The 17,474-nt window shown below is 38.7% G+C and overlaps 1 protein-coding gene across 1 annotated transcript in view; it reads left to right on the top strand.

The window, feature by feature from the left end:
* LOC140139937 (uncharacterized) overlaps positions 1-17,120 on the top strand; it is a 29,666-nt gene extending 12,546 nt beyond the window's left edge. The window contains exons 2-6 of the mRNA XM_072161719.1: positions 7,525-7,920; positions 9,185-9,529; positions 10,819-11,244; positions 14,064-14,212; positions 15,482-17,120. Of these exons, the coding sequence (XP_072017820.1) occupies positions 7,525-7,920; positions 9,185-9,529; positions 10,819-11,244; positions 14,064-14,212; positions 15,482-15,757 (1,592 nt within the window). The 3' untranslated portion in view covers positions 15,758-17,120. The remainder of the gene's footprint in view (positions 1-7,524; positions 7,921-9,184; positions 9,530-10,818; positions 11,245-14,063; positions 14,213-15,481) is intronic.
* Positions 17,121-17,474: the final 354 nt, after the last annotated feature.

Genomic DNA, 17,474 nt, shown 5'->3' on the forward strand with positions numbered 1-17,474 from the left:
CTCGAACAAAATCGCCATGCGTAGCTTTTGAAAAATGAGAGGATTCATGGTACTATCACGGCCATTTTTGACACGAAGATATAGGGATGATGACGCAGTGCGGGATGAGCTCGTGTCTGATTAAATAAATCTGAAAGAGGGGCTGAGCCCCCCGCAGGAAAAGATCCTGGACACGTCAGTGTAAAAGATTACAGGGTGTTAAGGCAAGATGGGCCTATGCACCAAAACACCCATTCTATTCATAGTCGTATTTCATTGTCATTCCAGGTAAAAGAGCAGACTTTTTCGCCAGCCCATTCGGGGCTGGTATCTGTTTCATAGATATCATTGGGTTTGCATGCTCAAGAGATTAACTTTATTGGTATTGGTATGAATTATTTTATTTCACTTTTTGTGGTGGAATGTTTTTAAATTATTGTTATTCGATTTGTAAGGAAAAGTAAGTATGTTTTACTGTTTCAACGAACGAAAAAGAGTGAGTATTGCCAAAGTTATGTTTGAATTAATTATGACTTTAAAAGTTATAGGTTAGGCCTACATACAACAATAACTTATTCTACAGCATATCAACATGGTTTACAAAAAAATTATATCACCAATGAGGTCATATCAGTGGCATTTTCATGGTCATGCTGTGTTGACCACTGAGCATGATAGCATGATGTTTGGTTGCCTATGAGTGCATAATTGATATGTTGATAACAGATCTAACCTGGAGATCTAATGTTGTAGAATCAAAATCTTATCTTAAACATCAGTTTTGTCTTTTCAACGGAAAAAAATCCTATGGAAAATAAAGTTTTTAGGGGCCAGCTATAATATGGGCATAATTTATATATGTAGGCCTATAGTATTGAACAATGTATCCCATATTTTGACATGCACTTATAGAAAATAAATAAATTATTGTCTTAATCTATTAATTATAAATACTGTTAATGACACATAACTAGAGTGAAGCCACTTTCTATCTTTTTTATTTGATTCATAAAATTACATTCAACAAAATGATTGAAGACTGAGAAAACACACAATGCAGACTACTATAGAATGGAGTAGGTAAGATGCCATGTCCATAGCTTTGCAGGAGTTTCGGATTAACAATCAACACATTCAGAAAAGTACAAGTTTAAAAGTGAAGATTGTAGTGAGTGATCAGTCCTTTATAATGTGCTTGCCACTATCTACTTTATAGTAAACTATACATTGCGAAAAAGTGGGTAATGGTGAATCCAACGGACAAGGACACAGAACATATCAAGGATCAATAAATGATACAAGAGGATACCTTGAATATGAACAACAGCAAAGAAAAAAAGCAAAGGTACACCAACTTGATGTGGGGAAACAAATAAAATGCAGACTAGATAGTACACAGGGAGACAAAAACAGCAAATGTAGGCATTAGAAGTACGCAAAGTTCGATAGCCAAAAATTACCAGTTCCAAGGCCCACAGAAGTGCTGAACCTGCAAAAACAACAAGGTTCAATGGTAATACAAAACTGCACTAGAACAAGTGATGAAAATCACTGCATATAAACAGACACGCTAAACCAAACATCCAGAGTAGGCACAAAAACAGGCAAAGTTCGATGGCCAAAAATTACAGAGCCCACAAAAGTGTCAGGAAAACAGTACACTGGAAGTGATGAAAATCACTGTGTACATAGCAGTCAAACAACACCAAACAGACCAAAAAAACCACCGACGTTTCGAGCAGATAAATGCTCTTCTTCAGGGACAGACAACAAAAAATAAAGACTGTCTTCTCTCAGTGAGAGCGAATTCACTATAAAATTATTTTAAAATAAAATGCGGGGGCCCAAACTAGGGGGGCGGGGGCCCAAATAGACAATTTTGCCAGGCTTATTGACAATAATCGTATGGTATTGCATATCGTATGGATTCCAATATCTCTCTTTCCCTCCTCTCCCTCTCTCCCCCTGGCTCTTCTCTCTTGTTTCCTCTCTCTCACCCTTCTTTTCCTTGCACTAGGGGCGGGGCCCAAATATGCAATTTTGCCAGGGGCGATTTCCCCCCTGCCCCAAGCAGCTACGTCACTGGCGACCCCACCCTCCCCCCCATTTCGGCAACAACAAAATGTATGAACCCCTACCACCGATACACCTTACACCCTAAACAGGCTGAAACTAAAACTATCTGTGGTCTTATGACTCCCTGCATTTTGATCATCAAACATTTTATGACCCCACTATTTTTCTTTCCAAAATGTATGACCCGGTATAATTAGGACCCCCCCCCCTCCGGACAAATGATAGCCCCTAAAATACCATCTAATTTGCACACACAAAAAGTGTTTGTAGATGTTTTAAGGATTTTTGCATTTTGCATTTTTGTGCCTTCAAAATAGCAAATGTATACTGCATGTCATTTTCCAACCAATTTGAATGAAATTAATGTATTTTGTTATTTGTGAAAAAATTTAGAATTACGATTTTTGAATTAGTTTTTCGTTTTGATGTTTTGGCGCCTCTTTTGAGCCAAAAATCCCCCTTTTTTGGCATTCTTTTTTGATTTTCGATATTTTGACAAATCTGCATTGTTTTGATAAAAATCCGGTACTAATTTTATCTTTCGAATAAAAAAAAAAGGAAATTTGTTGGCGCATGTCTTGCCTTAATTCATACTTGAAACAAAGGGATCAATGGAATTGTTTATGACAGGCCAACTATCTTTAATCAGTAAATGTTTTGACACTTAATTGTGATTACATGCACCACGTTTTATGATAATCCGACAACCAATGCCAAGTTGACATCAAATGACATTGATACGACTTTGAACATTCAACAATGTACAGGGTGTCCCAGAACAAATTACCGAGTGAATAAAATTGAACGTAAGTCCCCGGGCGTAAGTCGAGAGCTAGATATCGGAATCAAAATATTTAATGTAGCGCATAGCCTATTTTATTGTACATCACATACGAAAATTGTATTTGATTCGGTTGAATGGTTGCGAAGAAATTAACATTTACATAATGTGCGCATCAATGCAGTTCATTCCAAGTTTGATCAACAGGCGCTTTTTTCATACTCGCTCACCGCTTCTATTTTAGAATCCGACGATGTTATGTTATCCATGCTTTCACTGAAGATGTATAACAGTTTGTACGAGAAAAAACTGTCTGCAATTGGAAGCTTTCTAACTTTAATTCTTTAGGTTGTGCAACTGTTATATTTGAGCCAAGAATGACAATGAACAAGTGCTTACAGCTTTACGTGTGCTTTTTGATACCATGCAACATTAATGTTTTAAAAGATTTAAACTTTGCCTTGGGTTATTCCAGAAATTAATAGCACCCCCCCCCCCCTAAAGAAGGTATGTAAATGTGTACCATGAATTCCCAGACCAAAATTGTATCCCAAAAAATGGGAATTCCCATTTTGACAATAAAATGATTAAAAAATTGGGAATTCCCAGTGTCCCTAAAGAAGACAGACAAATTTTTGACAAAAGTTTTGGGAATTCCCAAATCCATGAAGTCTAAAATAAAAAGATGTCTTTTTCTTGGGAATTCCCATGTCTTCTTTAGGGTTGTGAAAAATGACCATTTTTTAGGGGGAGATTCCCAGAGCTTTTTTTTGTTTTTGGAATCTCAGGTCTTTTTAAGGGAGGGGGTACCTTTAATATCTGGAATAGCCCATTACAATTGCTTAGAAATATTCCAAAAACATTAAGGGCTGGGGTATGAACGTTTGGACAGTATTTATTTTGGGACATTAGAGCACATCAGACATATCGAATTGCATTCTGAATACGAAGAATGTCATTCTGATATCAAATAATTTTGATTTTTGAAATTCGCAATTTAATACACATTTTATGGCAAATCATTAAAATTGATATTTTTGATATTTAACAGTACTTGAAGTAAACTTTATAAATCTGATGATTTATACTTAGAGTGTATGTAGCTGGGATGAAAAGCCGATGATCAATTGAAAATTTTGACCTTTCGTATTGAAGATATGGATTTTTTTCCCAAAACACCAAAAAAAATTAGGTCTATTTGGAGAAAAATCCATATCTTCAATATGAAAGGTCAAATTTTTCAATTGACCGTCGGCTTTTCCTCCTGCTACATACACTTTAAGAATATATCATTAGATTTATATAATTTACTTCGAGGACTGTTATATATCAAAAATTTGAAAAATATCAATTTTTATAATTTGTCATAAAATTTGTATTATATTGTGAATTTAAAAAATGAAAATTATTTGCTATCAGAAAGACATGCTTCGTATTCAGAATGCAATTCGATAGGTCTGAGGTGCTCTCATGTCCCACAAAAAATACTGTCGAAACTCAATAAACGCTCATTTTGGATCCCTTAATGTGTGTGAGAATTATTCAAGCCAGATGCAATTCTTTATGCAATGATTCTTTATGCAAAATTTATGTCAACATTAACGAAAATTAGTACCGATCATCATCTTACATGCAAGCTTTCATTTTCAATATCGTGCAGGTTTTCAAATTTTAACAAAACCTAATTAAATGTTTGCGAAAAACGGACTATTTAAAAAGAAAGAAAAGGATTTCACGGTACAAAATAAGAAGCCCATTGACAGTTAACCACTAGTGCGCATTGTGTTAAATGATCTTTCTTTCAAACTTGGAATGAAGTGAATTGACGCATGCGTTATGTAATCACTCATTTCTTTGCAATCAGTCAGCCGATTCAAGTAAAATTAGCGTAAAAGATGCAGAATAAGATGGGATACACGCTAAGTTTTAGATTTTTGGATTTTGGTGTCTATTTCTCGACTTAAGTTCAAATTTATTCGCCCGGTAATTTTTTTATGGGACACCCTGAATACATTCTCAAGAGGATTTTGCCTGGATATTTTGTAAGACAACTCATAGTTGAATTTATTACATCTCTGAGCTATAGCGATTAGTTTTGAGCCAATGAAATACCAATACCAATCGCTCCCCGCGCGCGCAGAATGAATTTAGCTTAGTCTATGCTAGCAGCTACTCTCAGCAGTTGTCTGGGCAATTATAGACCGGTTCGTTTACTGTCCATAGACTATTCCGATTCCACGCATTCCTACACCTCAATGGCCGCCATTGAAGGGGGCCATCCCACCTGACATGATGTAGGCTTTGCGGGAATTTCAAACAATGTTCCATCACCCGTGTGACAAAGGGATGCTGAAAGTTTGGCAGTTACAACACCAGTTTCTGGATCTGGACGTTATCATCTGAATAAACGGGTACCCGCATCACATCAGAGTTGGTGCAGATGGCCCTCAATAATGGCTGAATGAAAATGAATTTTGACCATCAATGGGCTCGTCGATTAGTGTATACAAAATAATCATTTACCTGATGTGGACGATGTGTGGTGAGCACACCTACAACTTCAGCTCTCAAGGCTGCTCTATCATTAGCGGGAACATACACGCTTTCTCGGTGGCTACAATGAATTATTCATTGGGTACATGTTCATGCGCGTATTTTTTTTTTGGGGGGGCTTTGGGGGCGCCAGCCCCCGGGGTAAAAAGTAGGGGCGGCAAAAATGAAGGGCGGCAAAAACAGGGGCGCCAAAGGGGCGGCAAACAGAATTAGTAAATAAAAAAGGGCGGAAAAATATGATAAAGCATACAAAATTTGTAAAATGTGGTGCTTTTAGGGCGCTAGCGCCTGAAACCCTTTGTTTTTTGGTTTTTTTGCTCTTCACTTTTTCAAACGACCGATAAAAAAATTGGGTCAACCTTTTCGGGCTGTTGAGGAAGGGGCGGCAAAATTCAATTTTCTTCAGCCCCCCGGGTTTGGGGCGGCCACGGTACGCCACTGATGTTCACAGCACTACCCTAGAAATACTTCATGAAGCCCTCCGATATGAAGGACGAAATATTGTAGTGAGTAAAAATTCACTTGGTTTTGTCAAGCAAAAATGTCATTTCTGATGGACTTTATATTCGGAAACTAAAGGCAAATAAATTAACAATTACCTGCTAATATTTTAGATAACTATAAACGGTTACCATCATCAGGCAGTAACACAGATCTTTGGGCAGTAATGACTGGCTGACTATCTTCTTCACACTTGGATGATTTTGGCGTTTCTAGAAGACAGTCGTAAATTCTCGGAAGATCTCGGCCCCGTCTGTTAATTGAGCTTTACCAGTTACTTGCTTCTCTAGTCTGGTGGCTGGCTATGAACTCCTTAATCTTCCGATTTAACTTGCTTTCCTTCATCACAAACCTAATATTGGTGGAGTCCAATTTGTGACCCGTGTTCTTAAGATGTACTGCGACAGCCCCCAGAACCAGATATGGCAGTGCTGTTAGTTTTGGGTTTCTTTTTCTGATTGGCTTTAGAAAAAACTTGATCAAAGTTCAAATAAGTCCGCTTCAAATATTCCAAGTGTCCTCGAGTGCGCGTTTGATGACAACTATATCGCTATCAATCGGGATGCTGGGGGTAAAACAGAGCTGAAACATCATAGGAAACCAGCGACTCATCCTCATCAACATGCAAGTCCTTGACTAGATCAACAAAGTCTTGGGTGCTCCGAATATGGTGACTTGCCGACAAGTGGTGAAATAATGTATGCTACAAACCGATCAATGTCATGGGTCACTGAGCCGATACTAGACACTATAATGGGTCTAAGCGGGGCATCACCAAATAGCAAGCCGTCTCTAATTGGTTACCATTATTTTTGCTAAAGACACGCATGTAAGTCAAATATTAATGATATTTGAGTTGCTATATTAAGGGGTATGGGTAGCATTATGGAGAATTTCCCAGTTCTACTCAGTTAAATTTCCCAAATGTGGTATTGTTGCAAAGATATGAACTGCAGCATTGCCAAAAATAAATGCTATGATTTTTGGTTATCCATATTTTGACCAGAGGTCAAAAGGTCACACAGCCTTGAAAATTACTACAAATTGGGCGTCACGTGACCCTTTAACCCCTGGTCATGTCAGAGCTGCTCTAAATCTCATGTATTGTTTGTACTTTTGCAGTTCATATCTACCCAACAAGACCAAGATTGTGAAATTTGACTCAGTAGAACTGGGGAAATGCTCCATAATGATACCCCTACCCTTTAATTTAGCAACTCAATATCATCAATATTTAACTAAATACAGGTCTCTAGCAAAAAATAATGGTAACCAATTGAGACTGCTTGCTATTTGGAGATGTTCTGGAGGGTCTAAACAAACTACCAAAATTGTTTAATGTTGGCTATGATGTCATAATGCCTACTTTTCCCAAGTTGTTTCTACTGATTTCTCTATACAGAGTTATACAGTAAGAAATGGTGAATAAGTAGGGATTTTGTGAAAATCTACTGCCTGGGCGAAACATGCTCCGATCTTACTGATATTTTAGCACAATAGTAGCCCTAGTAAAATTCTCCGAGAGTTCCAAGTCGATCCGAGAAAAAATGTGTTTTTTGGCCCACCCTAATGTGTACCAACGTGATTTTAAATTAATACATTTGCTTATTCGTTGCCTTTTTTTGCATCAACAGGTGCATCGGGTCAATCCGCGGGTGATTTGCGACTTCAAGATGGACCTTCCGATACTATCGGTAGAGTTGAGTTTTATGAAGGTTCAGAGTGGAGGACGGTTTGCGGCATTATAGGCACTAGTGGTACTGGCCGCAGTGGTTTTGGATTGGGTGAGGCTGAAGTGATTTGCCGTCAACTAGGCCATTCCACCGCCCATGCTACACCCGTATATGATGGTCCATGGTCAGACGGTACGGGACAGATTCAGAATATAACGAGCTGTCCCAGTGCTGGCATGACAGTCGACGATTGCAACTATGATACTGATGATTCAATACTTAGTTCATCAGAAAAGGTTTCTACCAAGACATCACAGTGCACACACAGCGAAGATGTCGGGGTGCATTGCATAGAAGGTGAGTGGCATAAAGGTAAACCCTCCGTCGGGTCCATGGAGAACGACTGATAATGTAGATACATAGCATTAAAAATCACTGAATTTTAGCGTTCAATATAGGTGTGATTAGTGTAGTGGCATCAATTTGTGTAGAAAGAGGAATTGGTTTTGGGCGCTGGGAATTGGTTTCAAGTTGGGCGATGTGTATTTAGAATCGGGGGTGAAGGACTAGGGCATATATGATATTTTGATAGGCTATTATGTAATTATGTATCGTTCCATTATCCAGGCCTGACCGGCGTGAAGGAGGGACCACTTACATTTCAAGTTGTAGGCCTATATCAGAAACCAGGAAAGCGCGGCGTAGCTATGGGTGGGCAGGGTGGGCGACTCGCCCACCCTGGAAAAATCTGGAGGGGGGAATTTTGGAGCGAGAAAAGGAAAGAAGGGGAAAAGAAAGGAAAAAAGGAAAAAAGAAAGACGGGGAAATGAAAAAACAAAAAGGAAGCCTAAGAGGGATGTGGAAGGAATAGGAAAGGGGAATAAAAGAGGAAAAAACCAACAACTTGCATGTTTATTGTGGGGAAGCAATTCATGCACAGGGGAAGGAGTGTAAGAAAGGGAAGAAATTACAGAATATGAAGAAGGACAGGGAATTTAAGGAAGTGATTTGAGTGGAAGTAATAAGTGAGTGTAATGGAAGGGGGAAGGAATGAGAGAAAGGGGGAAGAAATTGAAGGAAGTAAAGAGAACGAAGGGTAAAAGGGGGACATAATTTAGTGAATAGTGAATGTAACAACTTGTTAAATCCACTCAAGATTATCAGTATTGTTTTATTGTATTGTTCTTACATTGTAAATTCATTTTTGTTTCCTTTCAGATAATTCTAAAATCAAAACTTTACATTGCAAAATTTTTACAAATGTATGCAAGGAGGCTCACCTGATGGTATAAAAATGCCCAAAACCCATGAGCTTGCAGGGGGCTTCGCCCCTGGACACCACCAGGGGCCCTAAAGCGGGCCCCTGGACCCCACGCCAGTGGTCGCTCTGCTCGCTTATGCTCGCTTCGCTCTATTTAATTAACTTGGGGGGACATTTTTGGAGCCTTGCCCACCCTGGCAAAGAGGGTTAGCTACGCCCCTGGGAAAGCCTGTCTGTATTCACCGTACGCGCGTATCCTGTTTTAAATTGTTCAATAAATTCCCGAAACAATGGTGCAAATATTTCAGTTGCTGGCGTCATTTGTAAATGTAATTCTTGTTTTTGTTTTTTTCCTTTCAGACAGCGATCCAATGCCTGAATTACGGCTAGTAGGTGGTACCAGTACTTATTCAGGACGTGTTGAAATCAATTTATTTGGTTCTTGGGGAACCGTATGCAACTACTTCTTCGGTGATGATGCTGCCAAGGTAATCTGCCGCCAAATGGGATTGCCACATAAAGAAGCATATGACGTACGTGACGTGTTTGGTGAAGGCAGTGGAAGTATTATCTATTCGTCATTGCAATGCGTAGGAGACGAAGAGAGGATTGACTTCTGTAGGCACATTGAGTATCCCATTGACGGTGCCTGGCCGCACCAATGCACTCACGCAAAAGACGTAGGTGTCGTTTGCACAAATCATGGTAAGCTAGTAAGGGACACGCACCCGAGTCCTGGATGGTTAGCTTTTTCAAATCATTCTGCAAATCTCGCGCTTATCGTCAAGATTTCAGAACAAAAGGTTTATGTTTTCTTTCACTTAAAGCAATAATGTGTGATTTGCAAAAAGAATAGATTCCTATTTAACTGTTTGTTTTCACTGATCACATTATCCCCTTTTAATTTCGAGCCAAACAAATGAGGTATAACGAAGAAAATTGCGTTTTCAGTCCAGCGCCTACAATGCGTGTACTACGCTCGCCGATCATAACATGTAATACTGCACGGAGCATCGCGCTCGACGTGTGCACACATAAGCTTACATCCACGCAAGCAGTCCATCGATGAACTCTGAATAAAACCGGTTTTAATATAAAAAGTTAAATTTTACTGTTATTGAAGCACTTTAGTACACCACTGGGTATTATAATTATGCAAAAAGTAGAAATCCGAGTAAAATTGAAGGCGTCGCTGTGAAGCAAATCATACATTATGGCTTTAATTGACATAGTCGAAATGTAACGATAGGCCTATTTATTTCAAAATCATAAATTAAAAATGCCCATTGTTTAAAATTAGGCCTACCCATCATAAGAGCACCGACCAGATGGTTCATGATTCAAATCAATTCAGTCACTTTTGCTACACAAAGAAACGAAAGTGGCCCAAGCTGTTTTATGACTACTTTACACAATTGGCCATATCTTCGCTTGTCGACCACCGATTTTATTGAAACAAAGCTTCAAATAGCTTAAGAAATGACCGTATGTTGACCTAACTATGAACCAAAATAACTTTTTAACTAAAAAATCTTTTGTATTCCTTCCTTTTCCCTCTCACTCTTCTCTCCTTTAAGGGAGCGAGTTGGCGCAGCGGTAGTTCCCTCGCCTTGCACCACTGAGGTCCCGGGTTCAAGCCCCGGCGCGGCCCAAGTACTCATGTGCACTTGGTTTATTCCAATTCCATGCTCGCTCTCGCAGGTTTTCTCCGGGATCTCCGGTTTCCTCCTGTATCGCAAAAATCGGTGATTAGTTGTTTGGTTATCGAAAACTTCCTTCACCCAATGGAATTTGGGGAGTGCACAGATAATTGGTGGATGTTCAATCTAAATGCGGATAGGTGTGCGCCGTTCGGCAGCAACTGGCCTATAGTTGATGCGATCTGATTGTGATGATTCACCATTGCAGCGAAATTACAGCGCTTTGAGTCCTCTAAGATCTGGAGAAAGGCGCTTTATAAATCCAAAATTTATTTTTATATTTTATTTATTTAGACTGGGTAAATGAAGACTATATGCGAACATATGACGGCGTAATGGATGCTAGCAGTATTAACGAACGATATTTCCGTATTCAAGAGGGAGCCATTGTTAAATTCATATGTTCAACAAAGCACGCACCAGGCCTGAATACACTAAACGACGACCACTTTGATATGGAATGGCACCTAGGGAACCAGGATGTCACGAGTGATAACACTGATGGCATTGACATCGATGAGTATGTTCAGATGTACCAATCTAACGGTTTAGGATTTAATGGCAGAAAAGGCAAGCGCCTCACAACAATGGTCTACACCGCTCGAAAGGAGGACAACTTGAAGAAAGTAGACTGCAATATTGTAAACGAAGATAGCGCTGACTCTGTTCGTATCCAAGATTGGTCTAGCAATAGGCCCTCGATTTACCTGCTGGTGTTACGTAAGTACCAAACAAAAAAGTTTCGTTCAATACCCGGGGTGGGGAGAAGGGCACTCGACCTTGGAAGTGATGTGACGGGGATGTGCAGACAGCAGCTTGAAACTAGGGGTCTTTCGGTCTAGAGCCTAGACACCAAAAACCGAGTCTATCGGTGAGAAGGGCCCCAAAATGGGGGTCTTTTGGTGAGACTCTGGAAAATCTTGCAAAAAAAAGGGTGTCTTTCCGTGAGACAAGGAAACATTTTGGGTCAAAATTTACAAATTGGTACAAAATTTTCAAAAATTTATCAAAATTTTTTGAAAAATGTCATCAAAGTTTTTTTTGAAAAATTTGAAGGAAAATAATGAAAAAGCCGAGTCATTCGGTGGGAAATTTGTCGAAAGTTCTTGAAAAGATGCGGTCCTTTGGTGATAGAAAAACAAAAAGGGGGTCATTGGGCGAGAAGGAGTTCAGTAAAACAAAAAAGGGAGTTATTGGGCGAGAGGGAGTTGAAAAATTGGGGTCAATGTAGCCGCACGTCCAGTCACCCGTTTTTAATGAGCCCCCCCCCCCCCGGGTTCTAATATAATAAAGATTCACGGCCCGATTCACGGTCAGACGACGATGAACCAGAGGGTAACTACGTGCAGACAGTGCGGGTGGGAGGGGATGTGACTTTAAAGAGAAATAAAAATAACGAAATGGGCAAACAAGGCTTAAAATCTAAAATTTAACAGCCTATAGCATCCCACAGAGGGGGGGGGTTGTCCCAGCGGGCAGGTGCTCGTTTGATCGTTCAAGTATTATATAATTTTAGGCCAATCAAAATAAGGAAAATCGAGGCTTAACCCGCCAGTTATTGCAACAGAAACCATTCAATCACCATTCATTTTAGAAAAATATATTAAAGAAAATATCAAGTCCCCAAAAGTCCCAAGTAGTGGAACAATGCCTAATTCGCATAAATCCAAAATGGCCGCTTATGCAGGGGTGAAATTTCAAAGTTGGTCAAATCTTGTTTAAAACCATACCAATGTCTTGCTCTCATTATAAGGATTCAGAAAAAGTACAGTTTGACCATTCTCCGACATACAATTCTCGAGTTATAGGCAAAAAGATCAAAGGTCAAATTTTGGGGTCCACAATCGTTTACAATGGAAATATGCTCTAATTGTAATCGAACTGGTCTCAAAATGTTCCTTTGGCAATGTTAAATCTAAATGAGAAAAGTTGCATTGTTTTGGATATTTTGTTACATAGGTAACATCAGAAAATTGGTCAAGGTCAACAGGGCTCAATGGAATTTGATCTTCTTTGCTATGTTACCAAGGTAATAAACCACCTGAGATATGGCAAACTATTCCTTTTTTTTTAATGTTTCTGCAAGCAGAACAATCCAAATTTTAACATTTGACCTTTCCCCTATAACTCAAGAAATGTATATCGGAGGTAGGTCAAACTATACTTTTTCTGAATCCATATGACGAAAGGAATACATTGGAATGGTTTTAACAACATTTGACCAAATTTGAAATGTCACCCCTGCATATACCGGTCATTTTGGATTTATGCAAATTACGCACTGTTCCACTACTAACTGGACTTTCCTGAAATGAATGGTGATTAAATGGTTTCTGTTGCAATTAGGGGTGGGTGATTTTTTTTTAATTTGATTGGTCTATTTTGACATCGCCAAGATAGAGGTTGCGATTTCCAAATGCCGTGATCGTACGACCATCTATCTATTCAAAATCACTCATGTGTGACCTGATCAGTAAATTTTTTGTGGCGGAGCGAGGTCGACCAATAAGCCATATATATCGAGGGCTACCAGAAGTAGCTATATCCACAATTACATGTTACTCATTTCGGCAACATGTGGACGGTTAATTCTGCGCTCTATAATATAATGCAAGTGACTTTGGAGTATGTACGTGGTCATTTGCGTCTAACTAACCATGCTAACTGTTTAAGTGACCATGCATATACACACTTGCATTTGTTATGGACGGCAGAATTAACCATCCATTTGTTGCCGAAATGAGTAACATGTAATTGTGGACATATATACTTCTGGCTCTAAGCCCTCGATATATAATTTACCATTATATAAGACATTCAAGGATATTTAACATGATCCAATTTCATAGTCTGTATTGAGCGGATGATGTAGCTCGCGATGCAAACGCGGCATCTTCATTCAGCGTAGTGTTTACACTCCTCCGGTCACGTGACCATTCGGTGGGTGATCAAGTGACAGCAGGTCGTCATAGATGGCAGGCAGGTCGTATCCGACATCCCTGTGATCCTGTTGAGTGCACCAGAGTGCGTCATCATCATTATCATTATCATCGTCGTCGTCGTCGTCGTCGTCATCATCATCATATCATCATTACCTGACTACTAGCCACAAACCCATACCAAGGAAAATAAAATATCAATTTTGCTGCAAGCCCTCAGAGAAAAGTAATATACATATCAGTATTTTACCTGACTACTAGCCACAAACCCATACCAAGGAAAATAAAATATCAATTTTGCTGCAAGCCCTCAGAGAAAAGTAATATACAAATGTTTAAAATCATGTTTTATTACAACGAATCTAATAGTAATAGGAATTTGCACACAACCATGACAACTGCTAAATTAAGCTAAAATGAAGAAAATATAGACTATAAAAAAGTCTAAAATGAAAATAAATGTTGTTTATACATGTTAGGGAGCCAAGTGGACTTACGGTCTTCTTGCGCTCAGGTCTTCAATTTGTAACAAAATGTCAACGATAAGTATAATTTGATAATAATAAAACGCCATCATAATAAATATTATTATTATTTCAGCTGGTCCAGAACCACAACACTTCAGAACCACCGTAGGAGATGACGTTTGGATTGGGGGATTTGTTGGAGAGATCTACATTCCCATTACCGATTACTACAACTCCTGGAAGATTGTCCTCGAATTCCCCAAGAAAGTCTTCCGACTATATGTAAGATAATGATCCGCTCTTATTTCTTTTATGACCAGTGTGTTAAGGGGGTACTACACCCATGGCCAATTTTGTGCCTATTTTTGCATTTTTCTCAAACATTATAGCGCATTGGTGACAAGTAAGATATGTATATTATAGGGGCAAGGACTACAACTACTGCACTGAAAATTCAGCAACTCAAGGCAAGTAGTTATTGATTTATTGATCAAATATTGGTTTTACCTCATTTTTGACTGTAACTCCACAACTGTTGTCTGTGTTGAAATAAAATTTCCAGTGCAGTAGTTGTAGTCCTTGCCCCTATAATATACATATCTTACTTGTCACCATTGAGCTATATTTTTGAGAAAAATGCAAAAATAGGCACAAAATTGGGCAGGGGTGTAGTACCTCCTTAAATATCAAGTGCAACATATTACAGAGTTTGGAGAATGCGGCTCAAAAGCACAACGTCTAGAGGATTATAGAGAATTAGCTATTCAAAACCACTATGCGTTGAAAGCTTCTAGAAGTCAAAGTGAACGCGAAAATCTATAGTGAGCAGTAAATCACAGATATTGGGAGTAAATTATGCAAGAAAATATGCCCGGAAAATATGTCAATTTAAACAAAATTACAAGTTACGTATTGTCTAGTTAAAGACCAATTTTCGGAAATCTACGAGTACGAAGACTAAAGGAAGGGGCCATGGTAAAAAATGCATATTAACGTACGTATATAATATCACATACGTACGTAATAATATCACGTACGTACGTAATAAAGTATCACATACGTAGTAATAATAAACAGCCGAATTAAAATGTCGTCACTAGTTCCATCCCCATTTAATCAGAGTCTGATGAGTTTATGGCAAAATAATTTCTATAATTTCTATACACTTTCCTTCGAAGGTTGATACCAAATTTAATATCAAAAGTTTAATCATCGTGAACATAGGAACCGTTTTTTGGAAATTCGGCTGCCTTTATATAAAATAGTAGGTGATCTGCAGCAATTCCTTGACCATGGAGAGCGAAGGTTCGTTTCTCGGTGGATTCAATTGTCTTCTATAAAGGTTAATTAAAAAATTTAGCGGGGGTGCCCCTCGCGAAAGTGTGGGCGGAATCCGTGAGAGCCCGAAATCCAAAATGGCAGCAATCGGTCTACAATACTGTTCAATTGTTTTCTGGGCGCCGAAATTGTTGGCTATTTTGAAAAATAATTTTATGAATGGTTTGACCAATTTATCATTATTATTACTATTATTATTTATTTCCATTACAGGGTGGTAACTTCAACATAGCCCTCGAACCATGTTTACATCGCGGATCATGCACCAGGAGTAAATACACTTGGATTATCTACAATACCTATGAAAATCGCGTACTTAGTCCTCTTAAACATCTCCACTTGAAGTTTGTCGCAGACGTATCCAAAAAGTTACGCAGTGGTCGTGGAGGGAAGGGTCGTGGTAGAGGTATTATCGCTGATGTTAAATTCTACGGATATAACAAAGTCTTCGGCTCTAATAAAACACCTGTTTACGACCCTACAATGTAGACCGTCGTATAAATGTGCCAGTTTCACGACAGAAGGATGTTCATACTTACTCTTCCTGAAGTATACATTTAGTTTCTTTGCCTATGCCCATACAGGTGCATATATCATAGTACCACAGACGGTGGCGGTGGCTGCATTAACATTTAGGGGGGAGGGTGAGCACATTTTGTGCCTTGTTTAAAATCAATATCAGATTATTTTAGGTCAAAATTAAGGAGCATTTTGGCATATTATGGACTAATGCAATTTTACCCTATTGGCCCAAAACACGCAGTTTTTCGGACTAAGGAAAATACACAGCAATTATTGCTATACTTTTTAGGATTTTTAGGGCGGTACGTCCCCTCAATGGAAAAATGGGGGATGGACATGTTGGTGCGTGTAGATGAGTTCGCGGTACCCTGCAATAGTGCATGATGGGATTGAAAGAAATGTTTTTTCCAAATTGGCATTTGTTGCAGTGGATAACGACTTGCGTAACGTAATGACTACGATTATTGACGTCCCATTTTGTCCTCCGATGGTGATGGTTGAAAATAACATAAGACTATTGTATTTTTTGTAGACTATATGTGACGTGTCATGTCAAAAGCAGACACTTTTGGGCAGGTTATCAATTTTGATGTTTTCACATATCTTAAATATAGAGATATTTTGCTCCACAATGCCGTTTTCCCCAATGTAATCGGACTATAAGCGAAGATATCGGTTCGTAAGTTATGGTATTATGAAATTGAGATATCGGCCTTTAAAAATATTATTGACAATGTTGAGAGTAGGGATTACCTTGAAAAATGTCTCAAAAAATACAAGATGCCAGTTATATTCGGGTCTGAAACTATCAGGCAATACTTTTAACATTAATAACATCACAAATTCACAACAAACCCAAATTGTGAAAAAATCACCCCCGGCAGAATTTTGGCTATTTCTCCATTTACGATCCTACCCAAAAGTGTCTGCTTTTGACATGACACGCCACATATACTTCGCTTCGAAGTTAAATAACTGGAGATTGTAAGAACATCCCAAATTAAAATATCTGCTCTATCAATAGACCTTTTTGTTATCATTTGAGGTGTAAGGACATGAAGGATGCCAAAAGCATTGGTTCCACTATTCATGCTAATGTAGCATAACTATATTCAACTATTTTTTGTAAACTATATTAATTTTACTTCAAGTTAAATATACTACATGTATTGACAGTGCAGTGGCAGTGGAAACATTAACATGGGGGGGAGGGGGTACGAGCATATTTTGTCAGTGTCGGTTTTAGATGGACATTTGTGCGCGAAACTCGCCCAAAAATACGATTATTACCCACACTTTTGTCCCATGCAATGATCATGATGATGTGGTGGTGGTTAAAAAATAACATCCTGTATAGTATTTTTTAAACTATGAAGTTAAATATACCACTGACGGTGGTGGCACGTGTAGGAGGGGTATTAGCATATTTTGTGCCCGTTTTGAAAATAGACATTTGTGCGCGAAACGCGGGAAATTTTCGATTTCAGATTATTTTAGCTCAAAATTTACATGTAGGAGCGATTTTGACATATTATGGACTAATGCAATTTTATCATATTGGGCCAAAATACGCAGTTTTTCGGGCTAAAAATTATTGCTTTTTAATTTTAGGGATGAACGTCCACTCTTTGGACAAATTTAGGGGGGGCATGTTGGAGTTCGCGGTACCCTGGAATAGTGCACC

The sequence above is a fragment of the Amphiura filiformis genome, chromosome 18 (assembly GCF_039555335.1).
Source record: "Amphiura filiformis chromosome 18, Afil_fr2py, whole genome shotgun sequence".
Lineage (NCBI taxonomy): Eukaryota > Metazoa > Echinodermata > Ophiuroidea > Amphilepidida > Amphiuridae > Amphiura > Amphiura filiformis.